Below are 21,870 nucleotides of genomic sequence, written 5' to 3'. Positions count from 1 at the left end.
TTGAGGGTGGGTAGAGAGAGAGAAAAAATATGCTGTAATGAGGGTATAGGAATAAGGATGGATGGGCAGACAAGGGAAACTTTGGGGCTGTATAGTGTGGAAGTAAGATCTTATGCTACTACACTCCTGTCTAAACTGTGTCTGTCAGTAGATACTGACCTGGCTACCACACAGTTGGTTTGAGAGATCAGACACCTTCTTCTTCCCTTTCCCCTTCTCTTCCATGCCTTCTTTGATGTTTCCTTGTTCTTTCCTCCTCAGGCCTGTGGGAGCTGCCTGCCTGTCTGTCTACGTGAGTGGGGTAGCAAGGCAGCGAAAAGTAGTATGTGCCCAGGCAGAGTGCACTGGGGATGACCTTCCCTAGCACTGATCTACCTGCCTGCCTACCTTCCCCTGCATTTGGGTTGGAAAGAGGCCCACTCCTTTGCTGGACAGGAACCAGAAAATGGGGGTAAATCAACTTACTACAAAGAAGGGAACCAGCCAGCCAGCTTAACTCCAGCAAAGCCTTGGTGGAAAGAGTCTTGAGCCTTGGATAGAAGAGGATTAAAAAGGAGAAGTTGCTAAAGCTTGGCAGAGAAAGTTTCCTTCAGCATACCATCCTGACAATCTCTTTCCCTTCCTCCATTGATAGCTGATCTCCTGTTCCCTCCCTTTGGGGAGGAGCTGCCCCACTGGCATTCCATCAGTTTATGATGGTAATGGGAGCTATAAACTGACACTGGAAAACTCAACATTCTGACTAAGCCAGGAGGGGGAGAAAGAAAGAGGAGCAGAAGATTGAAGAGGGGCTGATGATGGGGAACTCTTTGATTGGACCTGTGGATTCTCTGACTTGGAAGGAGGAGGTTAGGTGTACTGCCAGGACCCTTGGAGGGACCATCATTTACTGGTGATTGTTCTCCCTTCCCCTGCCCTTCAGTGGCTTGGGAAGCTAGAACCTCCTTATCAGAGTAATTAGCAGCAGACCCTGGACTGAAAGTGGCCTCTATCTCAATGACTGCTTCCCTGCCGAGTGGATCCTGCTTGCTGTGCACCACACATACCAGCTGTGCACCCTGACCCTGTGGGGGGAGGCGACGGGAAAAAGGAACAAGGAGGAGGGGTAGGAGAGATCCAGTACCTCGGACACTGACCTGAATCGGCACAGTGACAGCCCAGAGGGTCTGGGGTGCTGAGGGGATTGCTTGTTCAGCCTTTCCTTCTACCTTCTCCTCAGCTGTCACAGGAGGAGTACTTGAGTTCCAGTCTCTGGACACTGAGGTCTAGGCCTTCAGGAACTAGAACTGGGCAGCTTTGGTGAGTGGGGCAGAGAGTGACCAGTTATCAGGCTAGGATTGAGTCACTTGGGTATATTGCTGCTTGGACCCCAGCCTTCCCCACAGACACAAGCCTGGCTTAACACTATGGAGCACTTTCTTGCCTTTGGGGCCAAAGGCTCAACTACAGAGCAGCTAACTGATTAACATCGACAGCGGGATCACAAGAAGGAGTAGTTGCTGGGCAGGGGATGCCCGCGGAGGTCTTGGATCAGGCCACCAGCCTTATCCTTTGGGTCCAGGCCCAGGCTAGCCTGTTCCCTTCCCTCCCTTACTTTGACTTATCACATCCTACCTGGAAGCAGCCCTTTACCATGGCTGAGCATCTGGAGCTTCTGGCAGAAATGCCCGTGGTGGGCAGGATGGGCACCCAGGAACGGCTTAAACATGCACAGAAGAGGAGGGCCCAACAACTGAAGAAGTGGGCCCAGGCTGAAAAGGAGTCCCAGGGCAAGAAGGGCCATGTGGAAAAAAAATGCAAAACTAATGCTGGAATCAAGGAGAAACATGTCCTTTTTCCCCCAAGCATCACCTTGTTGGAAGCAGCGGCACGTAATGACCTAGAAGAAGGTAAGGATCCTGGGAATGGTACCTCTGGGCAGGGAATCACCCTAACCTCCCCAAGTTTCTGTTTGCTAGTCTTCTAAGTGGAGGATGAGTGAGCCAGAACATCCCATGTGGGCATGCAGCGTGGTTTCCTGGACACCTGCTCTGGGGCAGTCGCCTTTCCTTCATTCTGCTCGCCAAATTAGGACAAGACAGATTTGTGGTAGAAAGAACATTGATTTAAAAGCTAAAATCTTTGTTCTGCCATTTATTTAGCTGTCTGATCCCAGAAAAATGGCCTAGTGAGCACTAGCTCTGGAGGCAGAGAATGTGGGTTCAGTTCTCTTTTCTGAAATTTAACAGCTGTATGATTTTGGGCAAATCCACTTAAACTTCTTAAGGCTTCTGTCTTATCTGCAAAAAGAGAGGTTTGGATTTGATGGCTTCTAAGGTCCCTTTTAGTTCCTGATTTATGATCTTTGGACTCTTAAATTACTTAACCTTTCTAATCTGCAAATTGGGCACAGTGATGCTTTTGCTAACTCTTTATGGGGTAGTTGTGACCGCTTTTTAGACTATATTAAAATATGATTTATGATCACTCTTTGTGCAATGAAAGAGGGAAGAAAAAGGTCAGAGGACTTACAAGGGAGCAGACCTGACTCAGGACAGCTGCTGTTGCCACTAGGTCCTCCTGCTCAGAGTTGGGAGCATTAGCTCTCCTGTTAATCAGAGAGGCACCTAAAACTGAAGTGGGGCTGCTGCTCTCTGGGCAGTCTCTAGGCTAGTGTTAGCCATGTCCTCTACTTTTGCCAGCCTGGTGCTGCCTGAGATATACTGTTAGAGCTTAATTCATCAAGCATATATTCATAGGTTTGAGAACTGAAAGGGACTCAAGAGGTCATCTGATCCAACTTTCTCACTTTACAGATAAGAAAAACTGAGGCCCAGAAAGGTTAAGGAAGTTTGTTTGAAGGTCATTCAGCTGTAAAGTGGCATGGTGACTTCAAATTCAGAGCTGTTTCCAATATGCCATTCTACTACAAGCGTGCCTTGAGTGCTTTACTCTCTGTCCAGCCCCTTGCAAAGTGATATTAGGAGAATAACTTAGAATTTTAGATTTACCTTGATGTTGGAGCAGGAAGGGTAACTTGAAAATCATTAAGTTCATTCCTTTCAATTTACAGAGGGAGAATTGACTAGTAATTTTGGGTTTAGTATTCTTTCTGTTACACTGTATAGAATAAATGCACAAATCCTAGGATCACAGATCTCGATTTGGAAGGGCCCTTAGAACCCATTGAGTCCAATCCCTTCATTTTACAGACAAGGAAACTGAAGCACAGAAATAGAGAGGAACTTGTCTTACATAACTGGTCTCTAAAGCAAGATTTTGAACCCAAACCTTCCTAACTTGAAATCCTTACCTAGAGCCTATTGGAGAGGAAACATTGATATCCACGAAATAACTAGAAAACAATGGTCAGTTGTTAGTCTGTTCTGGAATGTGGGCTAGGAGAAGACAAACCCCTTAGACCAGCCTGTGAGTCAGTAACCAGCAAGGCCTGCATTATTTAGACAGTAATCATTCAGCATTGTTGACAAATGGGCAGGTCAGAAAAGGGGTGAGGCTGGGGCTGTCAGAGAAGGCTTTAGGAAGTAGGTAGACAAACTGGGTGAATGCAGAAAACCACTTTTAAAGTAAGTCTGCACCTTAAGCTAGAGAGGTATCATTATCAGCCCATATTAGATAATCGGAGAGGGGGAGGGCAGGACTCTAGCTTGGGCTCAGTTAACTGAGGAAAAGACTGGCATGGCTGGAGTGGAGGGTGTGTCGGGGAAACCTGGAGAGATAAGGGTGATGTGGTTGGGCAGGGTCAATCTGTGGAAAGCTTTGAATGGCTGGTTGAGGAGTTTGAACTGCAGAGCGTCAGCAACCTATGGCCTGTGGCACAGAGGAGCCATGTTGTGTGCCATTTTCAAACTGCTGATGCCCTTCAAGGTTGGGAAACTTGCAGAGATGCTCCTCTTAGGGTATCACTATGTTCGGGGCCTAAGAGATCTCCTAGGCAGAAAGGGAACAGCAGCCAGAGTTTCCTTCTATTTAGCTTTCTGGCCATTTTTATACTTCTAGCATTGTAGGGATCTGAGGACACTGCTGCCACCATTTATGAGAAAAGACTTCCAGACACAAAGGCCTTTTGTTACTGATGAGCCAGACACTTCCCTGGAGAATGGCCTTCTCTCACAAATACCCTTTTGCATCAGTCCAATGCAGAACTCCCTCCTCAGCCTGTGTATCCTTGGAGCTCATGTATGCCAGCAGCAGCCTGAATTCTGATTGGAGTGGGGAAGAGGGTCATTGTGGGCAGGGCCAGACTGTGAAGAGAGGAGAGAAAAGACTAGTGACAGTCATTATGTCATACCCGAAAGAGCATGTATCAGAACGTGGGCTCGTGTATCAGCTTTGCCACTGCTTACCCATATAGTAGACAGCTAGGTAATGAAGTAGATAGTGAACTGTACCTAGAGTTGAGAAGACCCAAGTTCAAATCCATCTTCTGTTACTTAGTATGTGACCCTAGAAGTTGGTTAATCTCTTTTACCTCAGTTTTATTATCTTCAAAATGATAATAATAGCAGGATTGTTGTAAGATTCAGATATTTGTTACACATCTTTAGCAGTTAAATAAATGCTACTCTCCCACTACTATAACCACCACCTCCACTACCACCTTTAGAATGCTAGACTATTTCCTTTTTTCTAAGCCTCAATTTCCTTATATGTAAAATAACATTTGTATCATAAAGTCAGTAAGCTGCGCATTTATTTTTAATAGCTTTTTATTTTCCCAAATACATACAAAGGTAGTTTTCAACATTCGCCTTTGCAAAACCTTGTGTTCCAAATTTTTCTCCATCCTTCCCTCTATCTCTTTCCATAAGACAGCAAGCAATCCCACACAGGTTAAACTTGTGCAATTCTTCTAAACATGTGTCATATTCATCATGCTGTGCAAGAAAAATCAGATCAAAAAGTGAAAGGAAAAAAACAATTACAAAAAAAAAAAAGAGGTGAAAATATGCTTTGATTCACATTCAGTCTCCATGGTTTTCTCTGAATGCAGATGACATTTTCTATGGGAATTGACTTGGAATTGTCTTGGATCATTAAATTGCTGAGTAGAGCTAAGGCTGCCATAGTTAATCATCACATAATGTTGCTGTTACTGTGAGGTGTTCTTTTGCTCACTTCACTCAGCATCAGTTCATGTAAATTTTTCCAGGCCTTTTTGAAATCAGTCTGCTCATCATTTCTTACAGAACAATAATGTTCCATAACAATCATATACATAACTTATTCAGCCGTTCTCTAGCTGATGGCCATCCAATCAATTTCCAGTTCCTTTCAGCTAGTATTTGTTAAAGGCTTACTGTCTGTATAGCACTGTGTCATACAAATGTAATTAGAAAGAAAGACAAATTTTGTCTCCAAAGTATTTACTTTCTAATGGAGGAAACTAGACAGAAGCTGAAAGGGAGCTGGGTGAAAAAAGTGCCCAAATACTGATGCATTGTCAGTGGAGTTGTGAATGAATCCAACTATTCTGGAGAGCGATTTGGAATTATGCCCAAAAAGTTATCAAACTGTGTATACCTTTTTTTTTTTTTTTAATAGCTTTTTATTTATAAGTTATATGCATGGGTAATTTTATAGCATTGACAATTGCCAAACCTTTTGTTCCAATTTTCTCCCTCCTTCCCACTTCTTCCCCCCACCCCCCCAGATGGCAGGATGACCAGTAGATGTTAAATATATTAAAATATAAGTTAGATACACAATAAGTATACATGACCAAACCGTTATTTTGCTGTACAAAAAGAATTAGACTCTGAAATATTGTACAGTTAGCCTGTGAAGGAAATCCAAAATGCAGGTGGGCAAAATATAGGGATTGGGAATTCAATGTAATGGTTCTTAGTCCTCTCTCAGAGTTCTTTCACTGGGTGTAGCTGGTTGAGTTCATTACTGTTCCATTGGAACTGATTTGGTTCATCTCATTGCTGAGGATGGCCAGGTCCATCAAAATTGATCATCATATAGTATTGTTATTGAAGTATATAATGATCTCCTGGCCCTGGTCGTTTCATTCAACATCAGTTCGTGTAAGTCTCTCCAGGCCTCTCTGTATTCAGTCTGCTGTTTACAAAGTACTTTCCTTCCACAACCTCCCCAGGCTGCACTTGGGACTTCCTCTTTCAAAACTCCAACTTGGGCACTTTTTTTGGGCCCAACTTTGGCCACTTGATCCAGCAGTGTTACTACTGGGCTTATATCCCAAAGAAATCATAAAGGAGGGAAAGGGACCTGTATGTGCACGAATGTTTGTGGCAGCCCTCTTTGTAGTGGCGAAACTGGAAAATGAATGGATGCCCATCAATTGGAGAATGGTTGGGTAAATTGTGGTATATGAATGTTATGGAATATTACTGTTCGGTAAGAAATGGCCAGCAGAATGAATACAGAGAGGCTTGGAAAGACTTACAGTTATGATGCTAAGTGAAATGAGCAGAACCAGGAGATCATTATATACTTCAACAATGATACTATATGAAGATGTATTCTGATGGAAGTAGATTTCTTCGACAAAGAGAAGATCTAATTCAGTTCCAATTATTGATCAATGATGGACAGAATCAGCTACACCCAGAGAAGGAACACTGGGAAATGAGTGTAAACTGTTTGCATTTTTGTTTTTCTTCCCATGTTATTTTTACCTTCTGAATCCAATTCTTCCTGTGCAACAAGAGAACTGTTAGGTTCTGCACACATATATTGTATCTAGGATATACTATAACATATTTAACATGTATAAGACTGCCTGCCATCTAGGGGAAGGGATGGAGGGAGGGAAGGAAAAAATCAGAACAGAAGTGAGTGTAAGAGATAATGTTGTAAAAAATTACCCATGGATATGTCCTGTCATTAAAAATTTATAATATTAAAAAAAATATGTATTGTATAAAAAATAAAGTGCCCAAGTTGGAGTTTTGAAAGAGGAAGTCCCAAGTACAGCCTGGGGAGGTTGTGGAAGGAAAGTACTTTGTTAACAGTAAAGTACTATAGACGTGTAATCTCTGAAGGGAAGTTGTACTTCTCTTCTTTGATTCTGCCTAACTGTGGCTGCTTTTCATATACTCATTTATATTTGCTCTACTTTTACCTTACAGTTTTAGCCAAAACTCCAAGGGTTTGCTCAGCTTCTTTCTAGCATCATCAGATTACTTGGGTTATAGGCCACAATTTCCATATCCCTCTGTTTTTCATAACTGTAGGGGATAATTTCACTACTATTTCCCTCAATAAATCTAGTCCTAGAGATCCCTCAAGTCCTGTGCATCAGTTGAGCATCCCAGGTGTGGGGATCTCCTGAACTATGTCTGCCCTGCTGTTTCATAAGATTTAACAATCGTGAGGCGGAAGAGGATAGCCAGATAGCCAAGGTTTCATGTGTGTATATGTGTGTGTGTGTATGTATACATATACAAACATATATGATGTGGCTGATGTCGGCAGCAAATGTTAGGTTTGGAGCATGTGAAAAATTGGCCATTCTCTTTGGCAAAAGGTAGGTTTATTTAGGAAAAAAGTTATAGAAAAAAATGAATGGATATAGTAGACACCAAGATTGATAAATATGAAATAGAATGGGAGAACATGGAAAGGGTTTTTATGGAAAGTACAAGTTCCCTAGTGCAATTTGCCATTTACAACTAAGAGAAAGTGAGGTTGAGGCATGCCCATAACTAGCAGGCTAAATCCTGAAAGGGACTTAGCATCCTAAAAAATGAGTTAGGTATAAGAAGAAAAAGTCGGGTCAGGAGAGAAGAGGCACCATAAGGCATGGGTGGGGTTAGGAGGGACACTGGTCGCCTGGGGGCAGGGTAAGGAGAAAGACACCATGAATCAGAGTGTCCTGGGGGACTGACCCAAAGGAGGGCAGTAAGTAGTCCCTAGTACATGGCCCATAAGTAGATTTATAGGGAAGATTTAACCTCAGGGACATGACTGGGATTTCTGACAGGACATGGCAAGGTGAGGCTGCTTGAGACCCCTATAGAGGGTTGGTCTTAGGGGCTTGAGATAACTAGGATTTCTGACTGGAGGACCTCTACAGAGAGTGGTACCATGGAGCTAAACTGATCTCTGTCAGTGCCTTCTCCCTGCCTTGGCCAGGGATCAATTTTATCCATTCTTCTGTTTCTCTCTCTACCCCACCCACCATTCAGGACCTCACATATGTACACGTGTGTGTGTGTGTGTGTGTGGTGGGTGTGTGTGTGTGTGTGTATATCTTTAAAATTTGCAAAATTCATGGCGTATATTATGTCATCATGAGGCAGGTATTCCAGGAATCATCATCATTCATACTATCCCAGACAAAGCTAAGAGGAGTGAAGTCACAAAATTGCTAAGTATGGGGATGGTGTTTGAGCCCAACTTCTGCTGCCTGGAGGCCGCACCCAGCACTGTATCCTGAAATATCCCTCCATTTTCTAGATAAGTTTTTTTTTTCCCTTGAAGTTTTCCATTATAGCAAATACAAATCTGCCTCTCTCTCTGTTACTAGTTATTCTCTTATCACTAGTAGCTCTGAGTTCTCACTTCTTGGGTCAAACAGAAAAATGTCTAATTTCCTCTTTCCAAATAGAGTTCCAAAGCAGGGAGCATTTTTTTTTTTATTTGCCTTAATGATTGAGGAACTAGAGGATAACTGATTTCTTAGATTAGATTTTCACCAGAACCAAAGAAAGAAGTGGATGTTAAGATAGACAACTACGTCTTAGAATTTGTGATAGAAGACAGCCAACCAGAGGCTGATGTGTTTCCTAAATATTCAAAGGTTTCAGAGAAAGGATAAATAGAATGCCATGGCTTAAAATTTATCTAGGAGTAATGGGCATCTCAAAAATGAGTTTGTTTCTCTCTACAGCTTTAGCAGTTCAATGGGTAGAACAAGAGAAAGTTGTTTAAAGTGACTTCTGTAAATGCACAAAAACCAGTTTTGATTTTTGAAAGATGGTTGTAACAAAAATTCAGGCAGCTAGGTGGCGCACTGGATAGAACATTGAGTTTAGAATCCAGAAAACTCATCTTCATTAGTTTAAATTTGGCCTCACAGTCACTTATTATTCTGGGTAAGTCACAATCCTGTTTGCCTCAGTATCGTCATCTATAAATGAGTTGGGGACAGTAATAGCAAACTACTCTGGTGTCTTTGCCAAGAAAACTCCAAATGGGTTACAAAGAGTTGGAAAGAACTGAAACAACTAGCTTATACTTAGATAGCATTTTAAGGTTTGCAAAACACTTCACATAGATAATTTGATATAATCCTATGACATAGGTGCTGTTATTATCCATCCCTATTTTACAGATGAGGACCTTAGGCTCAGAGAGCTTAAGTGACTTGTCCAGAGTCACAGTTAGTGAATGATTAAGGTGGGATTTGAACCCAGGTCTGCTTATCTTCATATTCAGCACTCCCCTCTGACAGACTGCTTTTCATTAGCAGAAGATGGAAGCAAGAGAAGGTAAGGAAAGATAAATACAGATGTTTGACACATCTGAAGGAATAGTATTAGGAGTATGAAATCCCAGAATGGACTGAGACTAGGAAAAAAAGCTGTGGACAAAAAAAGGTAGTTTATGTTTTAAGTTGTATTGAGGAAAATAGGAGAATCAGAGAAAAGGAATAGTACCATTACTTGTAGATAGATTAGGTCAGAGTTGTCAATAACATTCAATTTAGGCATTATATTCCCCAGGATAGATCAAACCAGATTAGAATGTAATTGGGAAATATTTAACAAAATGAATAAAAATAAATACAATATAGATAGTATTAATATGTGGTTTATAAGTCAGTCCATGGGTATATGATCCTTATGTATGATTTAGTCTATCCATCCAGTTTGGAAAACACTTTTTACTTTTTGTCTCTGCATAGGAGAATAATCAGTCTTTTTATTGGAAGTGACAGGGAAAAAAATGATATCCAAGAAATGTAGGAAAATAAAAGAAAATGCCTAACTGCCTTTTATCAGTTCAGATCACAAGGCTCAGATGAACTAATTATAAAATATGGAATTTCAAAATTGGAAGGGAGTTTAGCAATCATCTGGTTCATTCCATACCAACCAAGGATTAATCCCCAGAGCAAGTGGTAATCCAACCTCTACTAGAAAATCATCAATGAGGAAAAACATATTACTCTTCTGAGGTAGCCCATTTTACTTTTGGATTGCTTTAACATTAGGAAATTCCTTTTGACATCAATCCTAAACTTGTTTCTTTATAGCTTTCTCTCATTGTTCCTTGTCCAGCCCTCTGGAGACATACCAAAGAAGTATAATCTGTTTTCCACCTGATGGCTCTTTTAAATTGAACAGACGACTTTTATGTAACCTCTTCTCTTTCCTAAATATCTATATTTCTTTCAACTGAACTTCTTGTGGCATAGATTTGAGAGCTTCACCAATCTGGTCACTCTCTTCTGAACGTTATCTATTTATCAATGGTCTTCCTAAATTGTGGCACTCAGCATAGAACACAGTTCTTCTGTAATATGTATACCCAGAGCATTGTAATAATATCCTACCCTGGAGTGAACAGAAAAAACCAATATAGGGTTTCTGCCTACTATCAGTGGTTTTGGAAAGATTTTGAAAAATGGGGGAGATGCTTTAGGATTAGAGAAGGATGCTATTCTTCTTTTCAAAAAAGGGAAGCGAATAGGACCTGCAAATTATAGTCCAGTGAACTTGACTTTGATTTGACAAAATTCTAGAACATATTATTAAAGGAATGAACAGTGAACTCCTCAAAAATTAAGCAATGAATATACAAAGAGCCAGGATAGCTCCATCAAGAATGGGTCATGCCAGAAAAATAGATTATTTTTTGACAGAATGACTAGACTGGAGTGCTGTAGATATGATTTACTTAGATTTTGACAAAACTTTTGATAGTCTTTCATGCTATTACAAACTCATTCTTGAGATGCCCATTACTCCTAGATAAATTTAATTCATGCAATTCATAGGGCATCTATGAATTATATCATAATAATCATGTAAATCATAGGTGAATTCTGGAACTTGCTTAATGGCCAGATCCAAAGAATAGTCATTAATCATTTAAAATCAACTATAAAGGAAGGCTCCAGGGAAGGACTTCACAAATCTGTGCTTAGCCCCATGAAAAAGCATAGCTAACATGCTTATCAAATTTGCAAATATGACAAAAAGTCAGAAAAGTTAGTAGATGTTGGATGACAAAATCCCAAAAGATTTTTGTCTATCTATTTGTCTTCCTCCCTCCCTCCTTTCTTTCCTCTTTCTCTCCCTTCCTCTCTTCCTTTTTTCATTCCTGCCTGCCAGGTAATTGGGGATAAGTGACTTGCCCAGGGTCACACAGTAAGTGTTAAGTGTCTGAGACCTGATTGAACTCAGGTCCTCCTAACTTCCGGGCCAGTGCTCTCTTTACCAAAAACTTTTTGAAAGACTAAAACACTGTGCCAATGTAATAAGATAAAAGTTGATAGGAATAAATGTAGACTTTTATACTTTTGTTCAAAAAAATCAAATTCACCAAGGCTAGATGGGAGAAATGTGTCTTTACAAGGGTTCTCCAGAAAAAAAGACTTGGAAGTTTCAGTGGAATGAAAGCTCACTATGATTCAACAATGTGATAGGCCAAACAGGAAAGCTCTTAAAATCTTAGGCTATGTTAATTGATAGTCTTGTGTACTCACCCCTGGTTAGACTAACATCTTGATTATCATGTTTAGTTCTGGATACTACATTTTAGAAAGGATATTGATAAACTGAAGAGCATCCAGAAGAGAACAGCCATTATGGTGAGGAACCTCATGCCCTATGAGAATGGTTGAAAGACCAAGAAAAGGGATGAGTTAGAGAGACATGATAGATGTCTTTCATTATTTGAAGAGCTTGTTTCAGAGGCTATGTACTGATTTTGTTTGAAACTATGAACAATGAGGGGAAGTTGCAAAGAGGCAAATTTAGTCTTCAGAATAGAAGAAAAACTTTTCCAACAATTACCCCAAAATAGAAGTTTTGTACTTCACTAGAAATTTTATTGGATACAAGCATTGAAAGTGACCTCAGAGGTTTGGCAATTGTTAATGCTGTAAAGTTACCCATGTATAAATCCTGTAAATAAAAGGCTATTAAATTTAAAAAAAAAAAAAAAAAAAAAGTGACCTCAGACAGCACCTTATTCAGTCTGCTTCTTTTACAAATGAGAAAAGGGAAGCTAAGGGAGGTTAAATGACTTGTCCTAGCTTATAAAGGTGATAAGCCTCAGAGGTGGAATTTGAACTCCTATCTTTTCACTGGACCATGGTGCCTCTGTCTTGTAGTAGATATTCTTTTTCAATTATGAGATGGACTAGGCCAGTGGTTTCAAACTCAGTAACTAATGTCACTAAGTCATACATAAAAATCTTTGTGGGCAGCATATTGACATAGAAACCCATATGTTTTAGTATTGTCATTATTATTAATAACATATTCATCACATATTACCCATATTATGTTGTATTTTTATTTATTTTGTTCAGTATTTCCTAATTATATTTTAATCTTGTTCAGACTACACTCAAAAGTGTTGAAGACTGTATTAAAAGGCTGCACATTTGATACCTCTGGACTAGATAACCTATGAGGTTTCATGCACTTGTGAGATTATGTGATTCTATGAAAAGCCTTTTAATTCTTGTATATTACTAGCCTTTTTCCCATCCCCTGCACACCAGTCTTCTCTTTCTTAGCCTAAGTATTCCTAAACAATCCTCCTATGGTCTGATTTTCAATCTTTTCACTATTTTGTTCACCCTCTCCTGGACAAACCAGTTTGTTCTAAAATTTGGCTTCCAAAGATGAATATAATAATTAGTATATTGTCTCATCTGATAATTTACATTTTTCTTATATGAATTTTTTTGGTTTTGTTTTTTGCTGAGGCAATTGGGGGTAAGTGACTTGCCCAGGGTCACACAGCTAGGAATTGTTAACTGTCTGAGGCTAGATTTGAACTCCGGTCCTCCTGACTTTAGGGCTGGTGCTCTATCCACTGCGCCAGCTACCTGCCCCATATGAAATTATTTATGAACACTCAAAATATAATTTTCACATGAGATTTGTTTGAGGTAACGGGAATTTAAGTTCTTTCAATCCATACACTTAAAAGGAAATATCATCCTGTCACATGAGTACCCTTTTCAGGAGTGCAGATCAAAACCCCTCTTGACACTTCATTTTGTATAGCACTTGTTTGTGTCCCATAAGACCTTATCAAGAGGTCTGCTCGGTGTCTTGGAAGTATTCTGTAACATTCCATGTTACATGAAAACTGGTTGAACACATGAGTTACCTTATTTGGCATCTCTTACTTTTGATGCTAGATAATCCCACTTCCTTTCTGTCTCTACATTAATTTTATGATATATTTTATTAATCAACAGACATTTATTAAGTACCTATTTGAATTCATTAAATAAGTAATTGAAAATTTTTAAGTGGAAATGGACCACCGGAATGACATTGACACTAATTATAATAATTTCACTCAGAAGTTTATCCAGTGTAAATTAATTGCCACAGTGAGGACACCAAAAAAAATCAGGAAATGTCTTCTTTAGAAAATACTTGCTAAATGGAGAGATAAGATTGCCAAAGGTAATACTTAATTAAAATATAAATTTATTTATGGATCTTATGAATAAGGATGATGATAATCAGTAGAGAGAAACTCAGCAAGCTATACAATCAAAGTCACTACAAGCACATTAAAGATGAAAGTAGAAGAACAGAAGAAAAATAGAAAAGATTCACATCTTAACAAATTTTTCCATCAAAGACCATAAAACTGCCATCCTTAGACTATCATAGTCCCAGATATGCTTAAGTAGAAATAGTAAATGAAAGAACAAGTGGGGAATATGAAGCTGAATTGGACAAAATATAAAAAGAAGAAATCTGTGCTAGAGACAATATTAATTGTGAAGGTATTGAGGAATCAATATATAAAGTATTTAAAGGAAGGGAAATAGATTTTTTAAAATCCTTGGACCTTATTAATACAAAGAACATCAATAAATAATGTTCCATATGCCAAAAGAATATCAGGAATTATGGAATTATATATCTTTTCTCTCATCTATACAAAATCTTTATGAAAATTATCTATACACAAATGGAGGGCATTAATCTTGAGGGTATTAGTAGGGAAAAAGCACTTTCATAAGAAATATTCAACAATGGACTGCATCTTTACCATTTATAATTAACCGGCAGATATACTGAATATAAGATTCCATTGTGCTTTTAGTATATAGATTTCTGCTCCCAAGAAAAATAAGCATTTGATTCAGTAAAAAATTAAAGCTGCATTGTGGATTTTTTGCTTTTTTTTAGAAAAAAGTTTTTTTCTTCAGTCAAAAATCTTTGTTTTCCTCTCATCTCCTCCCATTACAATCTCTTTTACTACAAGATGTATTTCATCCATGCATCAAGACGTGATTATTCTATATATCTTTTGAAAATCAACAGAAACCCTATTTAATGACTCTTTGATTATACATTTCAGGTGAACCATGAAACAGGGAGGTATCTCACTAAAGATGTTCTTCAGGCCCTATACCCTAAAGAGATCATAGAAAGAGGAAAAGGACCCATATATATACAAAAATATATATAGCAGTTCTTGTACTGGCAAAGAGCTAGTAAATAAGGAGATGCCCATTAATTGGAAAATGACTGAACAAGTTATAGTATATGAATGTAGTGGAATTTTGTTATGCCATAAGAAGTAATGAAAGTGATAGTTTCAAAGATATTTAGGAAGACTAATGAACAAAAGGCAGTAAGTAGAACGAGAACAATTTACACTAACATTGTAAAGACAAACAACTTTATAAGATATAAGAACTCTGATTAATTCAATGACTTAGCCACAGGTTGTTGGTTATTTTTAATAAAAGCTTTTTATTTTTCAAAATACATACAAGATAGTTTTCAATATTCACCCTCACAAACCTTGTGTTGCAAATTTTTCTCTCTTCTTCCCTCCCTCCCTTCTCCCCTAGACAGCAAGTAATCTAATATAGGTTAAACATGTTCAATTCTTCTAAATATATGTCATGTTGTGCAAGAAAAATAAGATCAAAAGGGGGGAAAAACATGAGGAAAAAAAAAGCAAATAACAAAAAAAGGTATGCTCTCAAAAAATACTGTGCTTTGATCCATATTCAGTTTTAATAATTCTCTTTCTGAATGCAGATGACTCTTACCATTACAAGTCTATTGGAATTGCCTTGAATCACCTCACTGTTGAAAAGTGTTAAGTCCATCACAATTGATTGTCATATAATCTTCTTGTTGCTGTGTACAATGTCCTCTTGGTTTTATTTATTTCACTTAGAATCAATTCATATAAGTCTTTCTAGCCAGTCACAGTTTTAAAGGAGCAGTGATGAAGCATGCTATCACTCTTCTGACAGGTAATAAACTTAATGCAGAATGAGACGTAACACTTTTCGGATGTAGATAATGAAGGGATTTGTTTTGCTATGAATCTGTTCTTTTTTTTTTTAATTAATTTTTTTTATTTTCAAAACATATGCATGGATAATTTTCCAACATTGACCCTTGCAGTTTTCCTCCCCTTTTCCCCTAATTGGCAAGTAATCCAATATATGCTAAGCATGTTAAAATATATATTAAATCCAACATATGTAAGTCATATTTATACAATTATCTTGTCGCACAAGAAAAATAATAAAAAGCAAAAAAAAAAAAAAGAGAGAGAGAGAAGGAAAACAAAATGCAAACAATCAATAACAAAATGATCCTCACTCAGTTCCCACAGACCTTTCTCTGGGTATAGATGGCTTTCTTCATTGCAAAATCATTGGTATTGGAATTTTTCTCATTGTTGAAAAGAACCATGTACATCAAAGTTGATCATCATATAATCTTGTTGTTGCTGTGTATAATGATTTCCTGGTTCTGCTCATTTCACTTAGCATCAGTTCATGAAAGTTTCTCCAGGCTGCTCTGAAATCATCTGGCTGCTCATTTCTTTTAGAACAATAATGTTTCACAACATTCATATACCATAACTTATTCAGACATTCTCCAACTGATGGACATCCACCCAGTTTCCAGTTTCTTGCCACTACAAAAAAGGGCTGCCACAAACATTTTTGTACATGTGGGTCCCTTTCCCTCCTTTATGATCTCTTTGGGATATAAGTCTAGTAAAAACATTGCTGGATCAAAGGGTAAGCACATTTTGGTAGCCCTATGAATCTGTTCTATGTTTCAATAGTTTTGTTTTTGTTTTTCTTTTTTTTTTAATTGAGGAGGGGGAGGCAGAAAAATACTTGTTAACTAAAAAAAATGAAAAAGGGAAAAAGAAATTGCAAAACTCTTAAATTTTTTTTTCAGTATTACATTTAATGGATGTTGTTGTTATGGCACTGAGATATGAAGTACCATTGCCTCTAAAGAACTAAAAACAAGTATTTGACAGGAAATAATAAGAGAAGTATATGGAAAGTGTGAGGAGATTACAACACACCAACAAGGAAGAACCCTGAAGAACAGGATTAAAGAATGTCATTAAGAAACTGTATCATAATGATTTTCATCGAACTAAGTGCTTAATATGAATGGACTTCAGATGTAATTGAATCTTACAGGGAAAATGAATAAATATGTTTTTAATTCAAAAGAATTTTTAAATAGAAAATCACACCTCTAAAACCAGCTTTAATTGAGGAAGTTGTTATAATCCAGTAATTGTTTTGCCAATCTTCAGACTGTGGAATGATTGCAATCACTATATTTATCTTTTCAAATATAGGTGGAATAATGTTCTCAAATTCTGTATCTGGCCTATTGACTAGCTCCAAAATGGAAAGTCACCAAAATACATCACTTGTTATTAAACTATGAAATATCTGTCAAAAAAAAAAAAAGAAACTGTATGATAATAAAAAAGATGAACCAGTCATGTGGCAGTGGTATGGGATGACAAGTGGGTAGCCAGAGTTTTCCAAAGTCAAGAGAAAGTGAAAAAAACCCCTAGTGCATAGCAATTTTTAAGCTTTTTTTGTGTCATGTACCCTCTTGGTAAAGTCTGTGGACCTGTCTTCAGAACAATGTTTTTAAATTCATAAAACACATAGGATTATCAAGAAAACAAAGTAATGAAATAGAGTTATTAAAGTATTTTTCTAAAATAACTTTTTATTGACAGAACCCATGCCAGGGTAATTTTTTACAACATTATCCCTTGCACTCACTTCTATTCCAATTTTTCCCCTCCCTCCCTCCAATTAAAGTATTTTAAAAACAAGGTCACAGATGCAGGTTAAGAACTCTTGCTATAGTGCATTGGATGGACTTTGGCAGACTTTTGGGAGGACGTGGTCAAGAGTCACATAGGCCTGAATGAATTGCAGTCTTCATTAATGCAGGCAACTCCCAAATTGATGAAATCACAGGTGCAGTTGATAATTGAGAGTATATGTGCCAGGCATTGTGCCAAGTGCTAGGGATACAAAAACAAATGAAATGGTCTCTGGCATCAGGGAGCTTAGAAATCTATCAGGAGAGATAACCTATTCACATATAAGTATTACAGTAAACAAAATAAATGCAAGGTAATTCAGGAATGGGACAATGGGGAGGCAATAGTAGCTCACTGGAATCAAGAAAGGCTTCAGGAGAAGTATTTGGCCAAATAAAGATGGTGCACACCTGAAATCCTTATTACTTAAGGAGGCAGAGAGGCTGTAAGACAGCCGTTCTGATCTGTAATGGGCTAAGAAAATCAAGTATCTCTCAAACCCAGGTTAGAAACAGACTTGGTCAAACCTCCCATGATGATCAGAATGAGACTGGACCTATGAATAGCCCCTGCCTTTCCAGTCTAAGTGAGAGAGATAGATCCAATAAGAAACTGGAACTTGAACTCAGCTTTTAAAGGAACTAGGATGATGATGATGATGATGGTGTAGTAATGGGGATAAGAAAGAAGAATCTTGTATGAAGAACAGAGGTTAGTTCATTTCTCTCTATTATAAAGAATGAGATTCTAAGGTTTAAATTTAACATACTAGAAAGGCCCCATAGTTTTTTCTTCCTATTTCAACCTTAGCCCCCTGTCATCACCCCAACTATACTACCCATCAAATCTCTGTTTCCCTTTGAGGAAGGCTTTCTGTGTCTCCCTGCTCCCTGTTAAGAGATAAAATGATAGATGTATTGATTTAAATTTAAATAATCCCCACTTCTTGAGTGAGCTTTTGATTGCACTTCCCACATCTCAGGACAATTTAGAATCTCGATTACACTTTTATAAAATAACAGATATTCTGGCACAGACAGTATCCACCCATTATTAGAACAGAGTTATTTTGCCACATATAGGTTAGAACCCAAGTTTGGAGGGTTTGACTAAGGTTTATACTGTAGGAATCATTTGAGTTCCCATAGACTTGTGCAAAGTAGTTAGATAGGAAGGTGAATATAGGCCTACATAGGGTTGAAAAGATGAAATCACAGATTCTTCACATATTTGCATATTAGGGCTTATCTAATGTTCTCTTCACAACACCCTTCTAAGCTAGGTACTACAAATATTAATACTTTGACATCAGAGGATAGTGTTAAAGTGATCAGAAAGTCTTAAGTCATTTTCTCTTAGATAGCTGGTGTGAGCCAGGGTTCATTTAGGTGGTCTGTTTCCAGCCCGGGACTCCTTTTTCTTTCTGAGGCCCAATTTGGTGAGACTGGGGAAAGAAACTCTGAACCTCTCCATAAGAAAGGAAAAGTACTTCCTACCTCCTGTCTGCACTCCTGGTTGGGTTAATACTCTCATTTATCCTTTTTTTCTAAGAAGTGTACTCTTTGGGGCCAGAGCTGCCCTAGGCCAACTTGGGGTTGGGGTCTCCCTCAGTCCTCTAGCTTCCATTTCAGTGGCATAGTAGGAAGAATCTTGGCCATGAAGTCACAAAGTCCTAAGTTCAGATTCTGACTTGGATAATTTACTAGCTCTGTAACTCTGGGAAAATCACTTCACTCCTATTTGCTTCAGTTTGTATATTTTTAAATGGAGATAAGAAAAGTACCTTCTACCCAGAGTTCTTATGGAAAACAAGTGAAATAATACAAGAACCTGAAAGTAGTAGAAAAATGGTAGTCACTGTTGTTATTACTGTTATATTTAATCTTTGCACCCCAAAGTGACTTGTCTCTGCCACCAAGGAGAGTCCCAAATTAGTTCCTGGTGAAGAATTAATAGGATACTATCCAAAACATTTTTTGCCTGGTTAGATCACATCCAAAGTATTGGCTTTAATTCTGAAATTCACATTTTAGGAGGAATACTCACAAGCTAGGGTCCATCCAGAAGAAGATGGCTAAGATTGTTATGTGAGACTGGAGACCATGTCATCTGAGGATTGCCTGAAAGAACTAGGAATTGGTATAGAGAAGAGTTAGTGGAGACATGATAGCTGTTTTTGTATTTAAAGGCAATTCATGCAGAGGAAGGATTCAACTTTTTCTCCTGTCTCCCTGGAGGTACAACTGGAAGCAACGGGTAGAAGTTATAGAGAGACAGATTTCTGCTCCTTAGGAAATAGCAGATTCTTCTTTTTTATAGCTCTGAAGGTAAAGCAAGATGAAGACCTAAAAGTAGTATAGAGAGAATCCCTGATTATGTATATATTGAACTTGATAACCTCCAAAGTCCTTCCAGCTGAGATTCTATCAGAGCCTAAGGTAGTATTTATTCTCCTGCTTCCTTGTCCATCATAGAGTTCTTGCCCATGCTATGTGTCATAGTTTTGTCCTTTACCTCATATTGATATCTTCCTGGGCCCAGCTAACCCTGCTAGGTTAGACAAGGAAATATTTCTAATTTCATCTCTTTCATTGGTGTTAAGCAATACAGTTTTCTCTGTCCCAAAATCTGACCTGTTTGAGCTGTAGAAAGCTGTGTCCTGTTGTCTCTGCTCTTCTCAGCCTCCTTGGCCCTTACCATATAATTCTCTCTACTGTTTGAAGCCTAGGAGACTGCCCATTTAATAAGCAAAGCCTTCTCACTACCTTTTCATTCTTATTTGCTAGACCTGGCAGTAAAGTTTCCTGTCTGTCCTTGGTGCTCCATGGAGCCATGTCTCTTCCCAGGAGTGCAGTTCAGTGCCAGGCCCAGTGATAAAAGTCTCTTTACCTCCCTAGGCAGGTGAACTGAAGTGAGAAAGCCAGGCAGTAGCATAGTATCAGATTATTATACTGCACAAGGACAAGGAGTGGTGACGGTTAGTGAAGTGCCTAGTGCCAATCCATTGTGAATTTAGATAGTTCTTCCCCAAGAGTATAAGGCCCCAACTTGGTCTCTTGAGATTCCTATGTAAAATTTCTAACAGATTAATGGTCTGTTCCTAAAGTGACTGGGTAGCACTTCCCCCAACCGTCCATTGAACTACTAGGCTTGGTTTTCTCCTAGAATGAGGCACCAGGGACCTACTGTGAAGGGTAGGAGAGGCTTTTCTTTAAAAAGTATAGGAAAAAAGTCAGGTGACTTCTCCTTACATTCTTGGGCCAGAGGACACAGAGACAAAGACTGTGGAAAAGTTCATTGAATCTAAGAGTTGGGAAGGCTTCAGCCAAAATCTGTGGGAGGCAGTGTGGTATGGTGCTGGATTTGGAATCAAAGGCCCTGACTGCTACTTACTGCCTCTGTGACCAAGGGCAAGGGAACCTTTCTGGATCCTTAGTTTCTTCATCTGTAAAGTGAGAGGGTAGGATTAAATAATTTCTAAGGTCACTTCCAGCTCTTAATCTATGAACATGATTATTAAAGAAGCAGTTCCCTTTTCCATTAGACTTGCATGTACCAAAGAGCTTCCCCACATCAAAGCCTTAGAGCTCCTCCTGTTCTAGGGAGTGGACTTCTTTCTCCTTGGGGTATAGCAGAGCAGGCCTTAATCACTCGTGCACATGACAGCTCTTCAGATACTTGAAGGCAGCAATAATGTTCTCCCTAAGTTTTCTCTTTTCTAGGCTAAATAGCTCTAGTCCTTTGATCCAGGCTTCCTGAACATGGTCTTGAGGCCCCTTGCCAGCTACTTTCTGGATATTTTCCAGCTGATGAATGTCCTAAAATGTGACTCCTGGAAGTAAACACAGTATTTCAGTTGTGTTCTGACCAAGGCAGAGGACAATAAGATTGTGCTTTATTGTGTTCCCTGATCCCAAACGAGATCAGGTTCACTTTTTTGACCACCTTGTCACATGGCTGACATTTAGAAGCACTAAGTCTGTGTGACTGTGGCCATATCCTTTCTTTTTCATGGCCTTGATACATTCCTTTGGATAATTAGGGAGTTTGATTCCGTAGCCTATAAAGGCTCTTCTAGTTGTCATCCTTTGTGATCTTGATGGTTAGAGCCCATGGTAATACTAAGCAACTATAATTCTAAAATAATGGTCTCTGCAGGCAGGGGTTGTGCCCTCCTGAGGGAATGGGGTGGGTCATGGCATGATTCCAACTGGTATGTAATCCAGCTAATTGAAAGACCAGAAGATGGTTCTGATCCCACCCTTGGCCGGTCATAATCTTGTCTCCAACACTATAGCATCTCTCTCACCCATTATCATGGAATACTCCTCTACTACAGCCTCTTTCACCTTCAACTTCCCAAAGTTGGCTGGGCACAGACATTAGTCTATGGCACTGGGCACAGTGAAGGCACCCAGAGTAGTTGCCCAGGTATACCTACCTGCTTCCCATCCCAACATCTCTACACTTTGTCCCTAAATTTGTTTCCCAGCTATAGCAGATGGCTCTCAATGAATGAGCTGTATTCTAGGACAAAGCTTCTTAAACTGTGGATCGTGA

The 21,870-nt window shown here is 38.9% G+C and overlaps 1 protein-coding gene across 4 annotated transcripts in view; it reads left to right on the top strand.

Moving 5' to 3' along the window:
* Positions 1-21,870, top strand: part of PPP1R16A (protein phosphatase 1 regulatory subunit 16A) — a 123,990-nt gene that overhangs the window by 61,395 nt on the left and 40,725 nt on the right. For all 4 annotated transcript variants that reach the window (XM_031947360.1, XM_031947359.1, XM_031947358.1 and 1 more), the window contains one exon: positions 262-1,889. In XM_031947360.1, the coding sequence (XP_031803220.1) occupies positions 1,511-1,889 (379 nt within the window). In that variant the 5' untranslated portion in view covers positions 262-1,510. The remainder of the gene's footprint in view (positions 1-261; positions 1,890-21,870) is intronic.

The sequence above is a fragment of the Sarcophilus harrisii genome, chromosome 1 (genome assembly GCF_902635505.1).
Source record: "Sarcophilus harrisii chromosome 1, mSarHar1.11, whole genome shotgun sequence".
In the NCBI taxonomy this organism is placed as follows: Eukaryota; Metazoa; Chordata; class Mammalia; order Dasyuromorphia; family Dasyuridae; genus Sarcophilus; species Sarcophilus harrisii.
The sequence above is the reverse complement of the archived record's forward strand: the minus strand, read 5'-3'. Positions and strand labels throughout refer to the sequence as shown.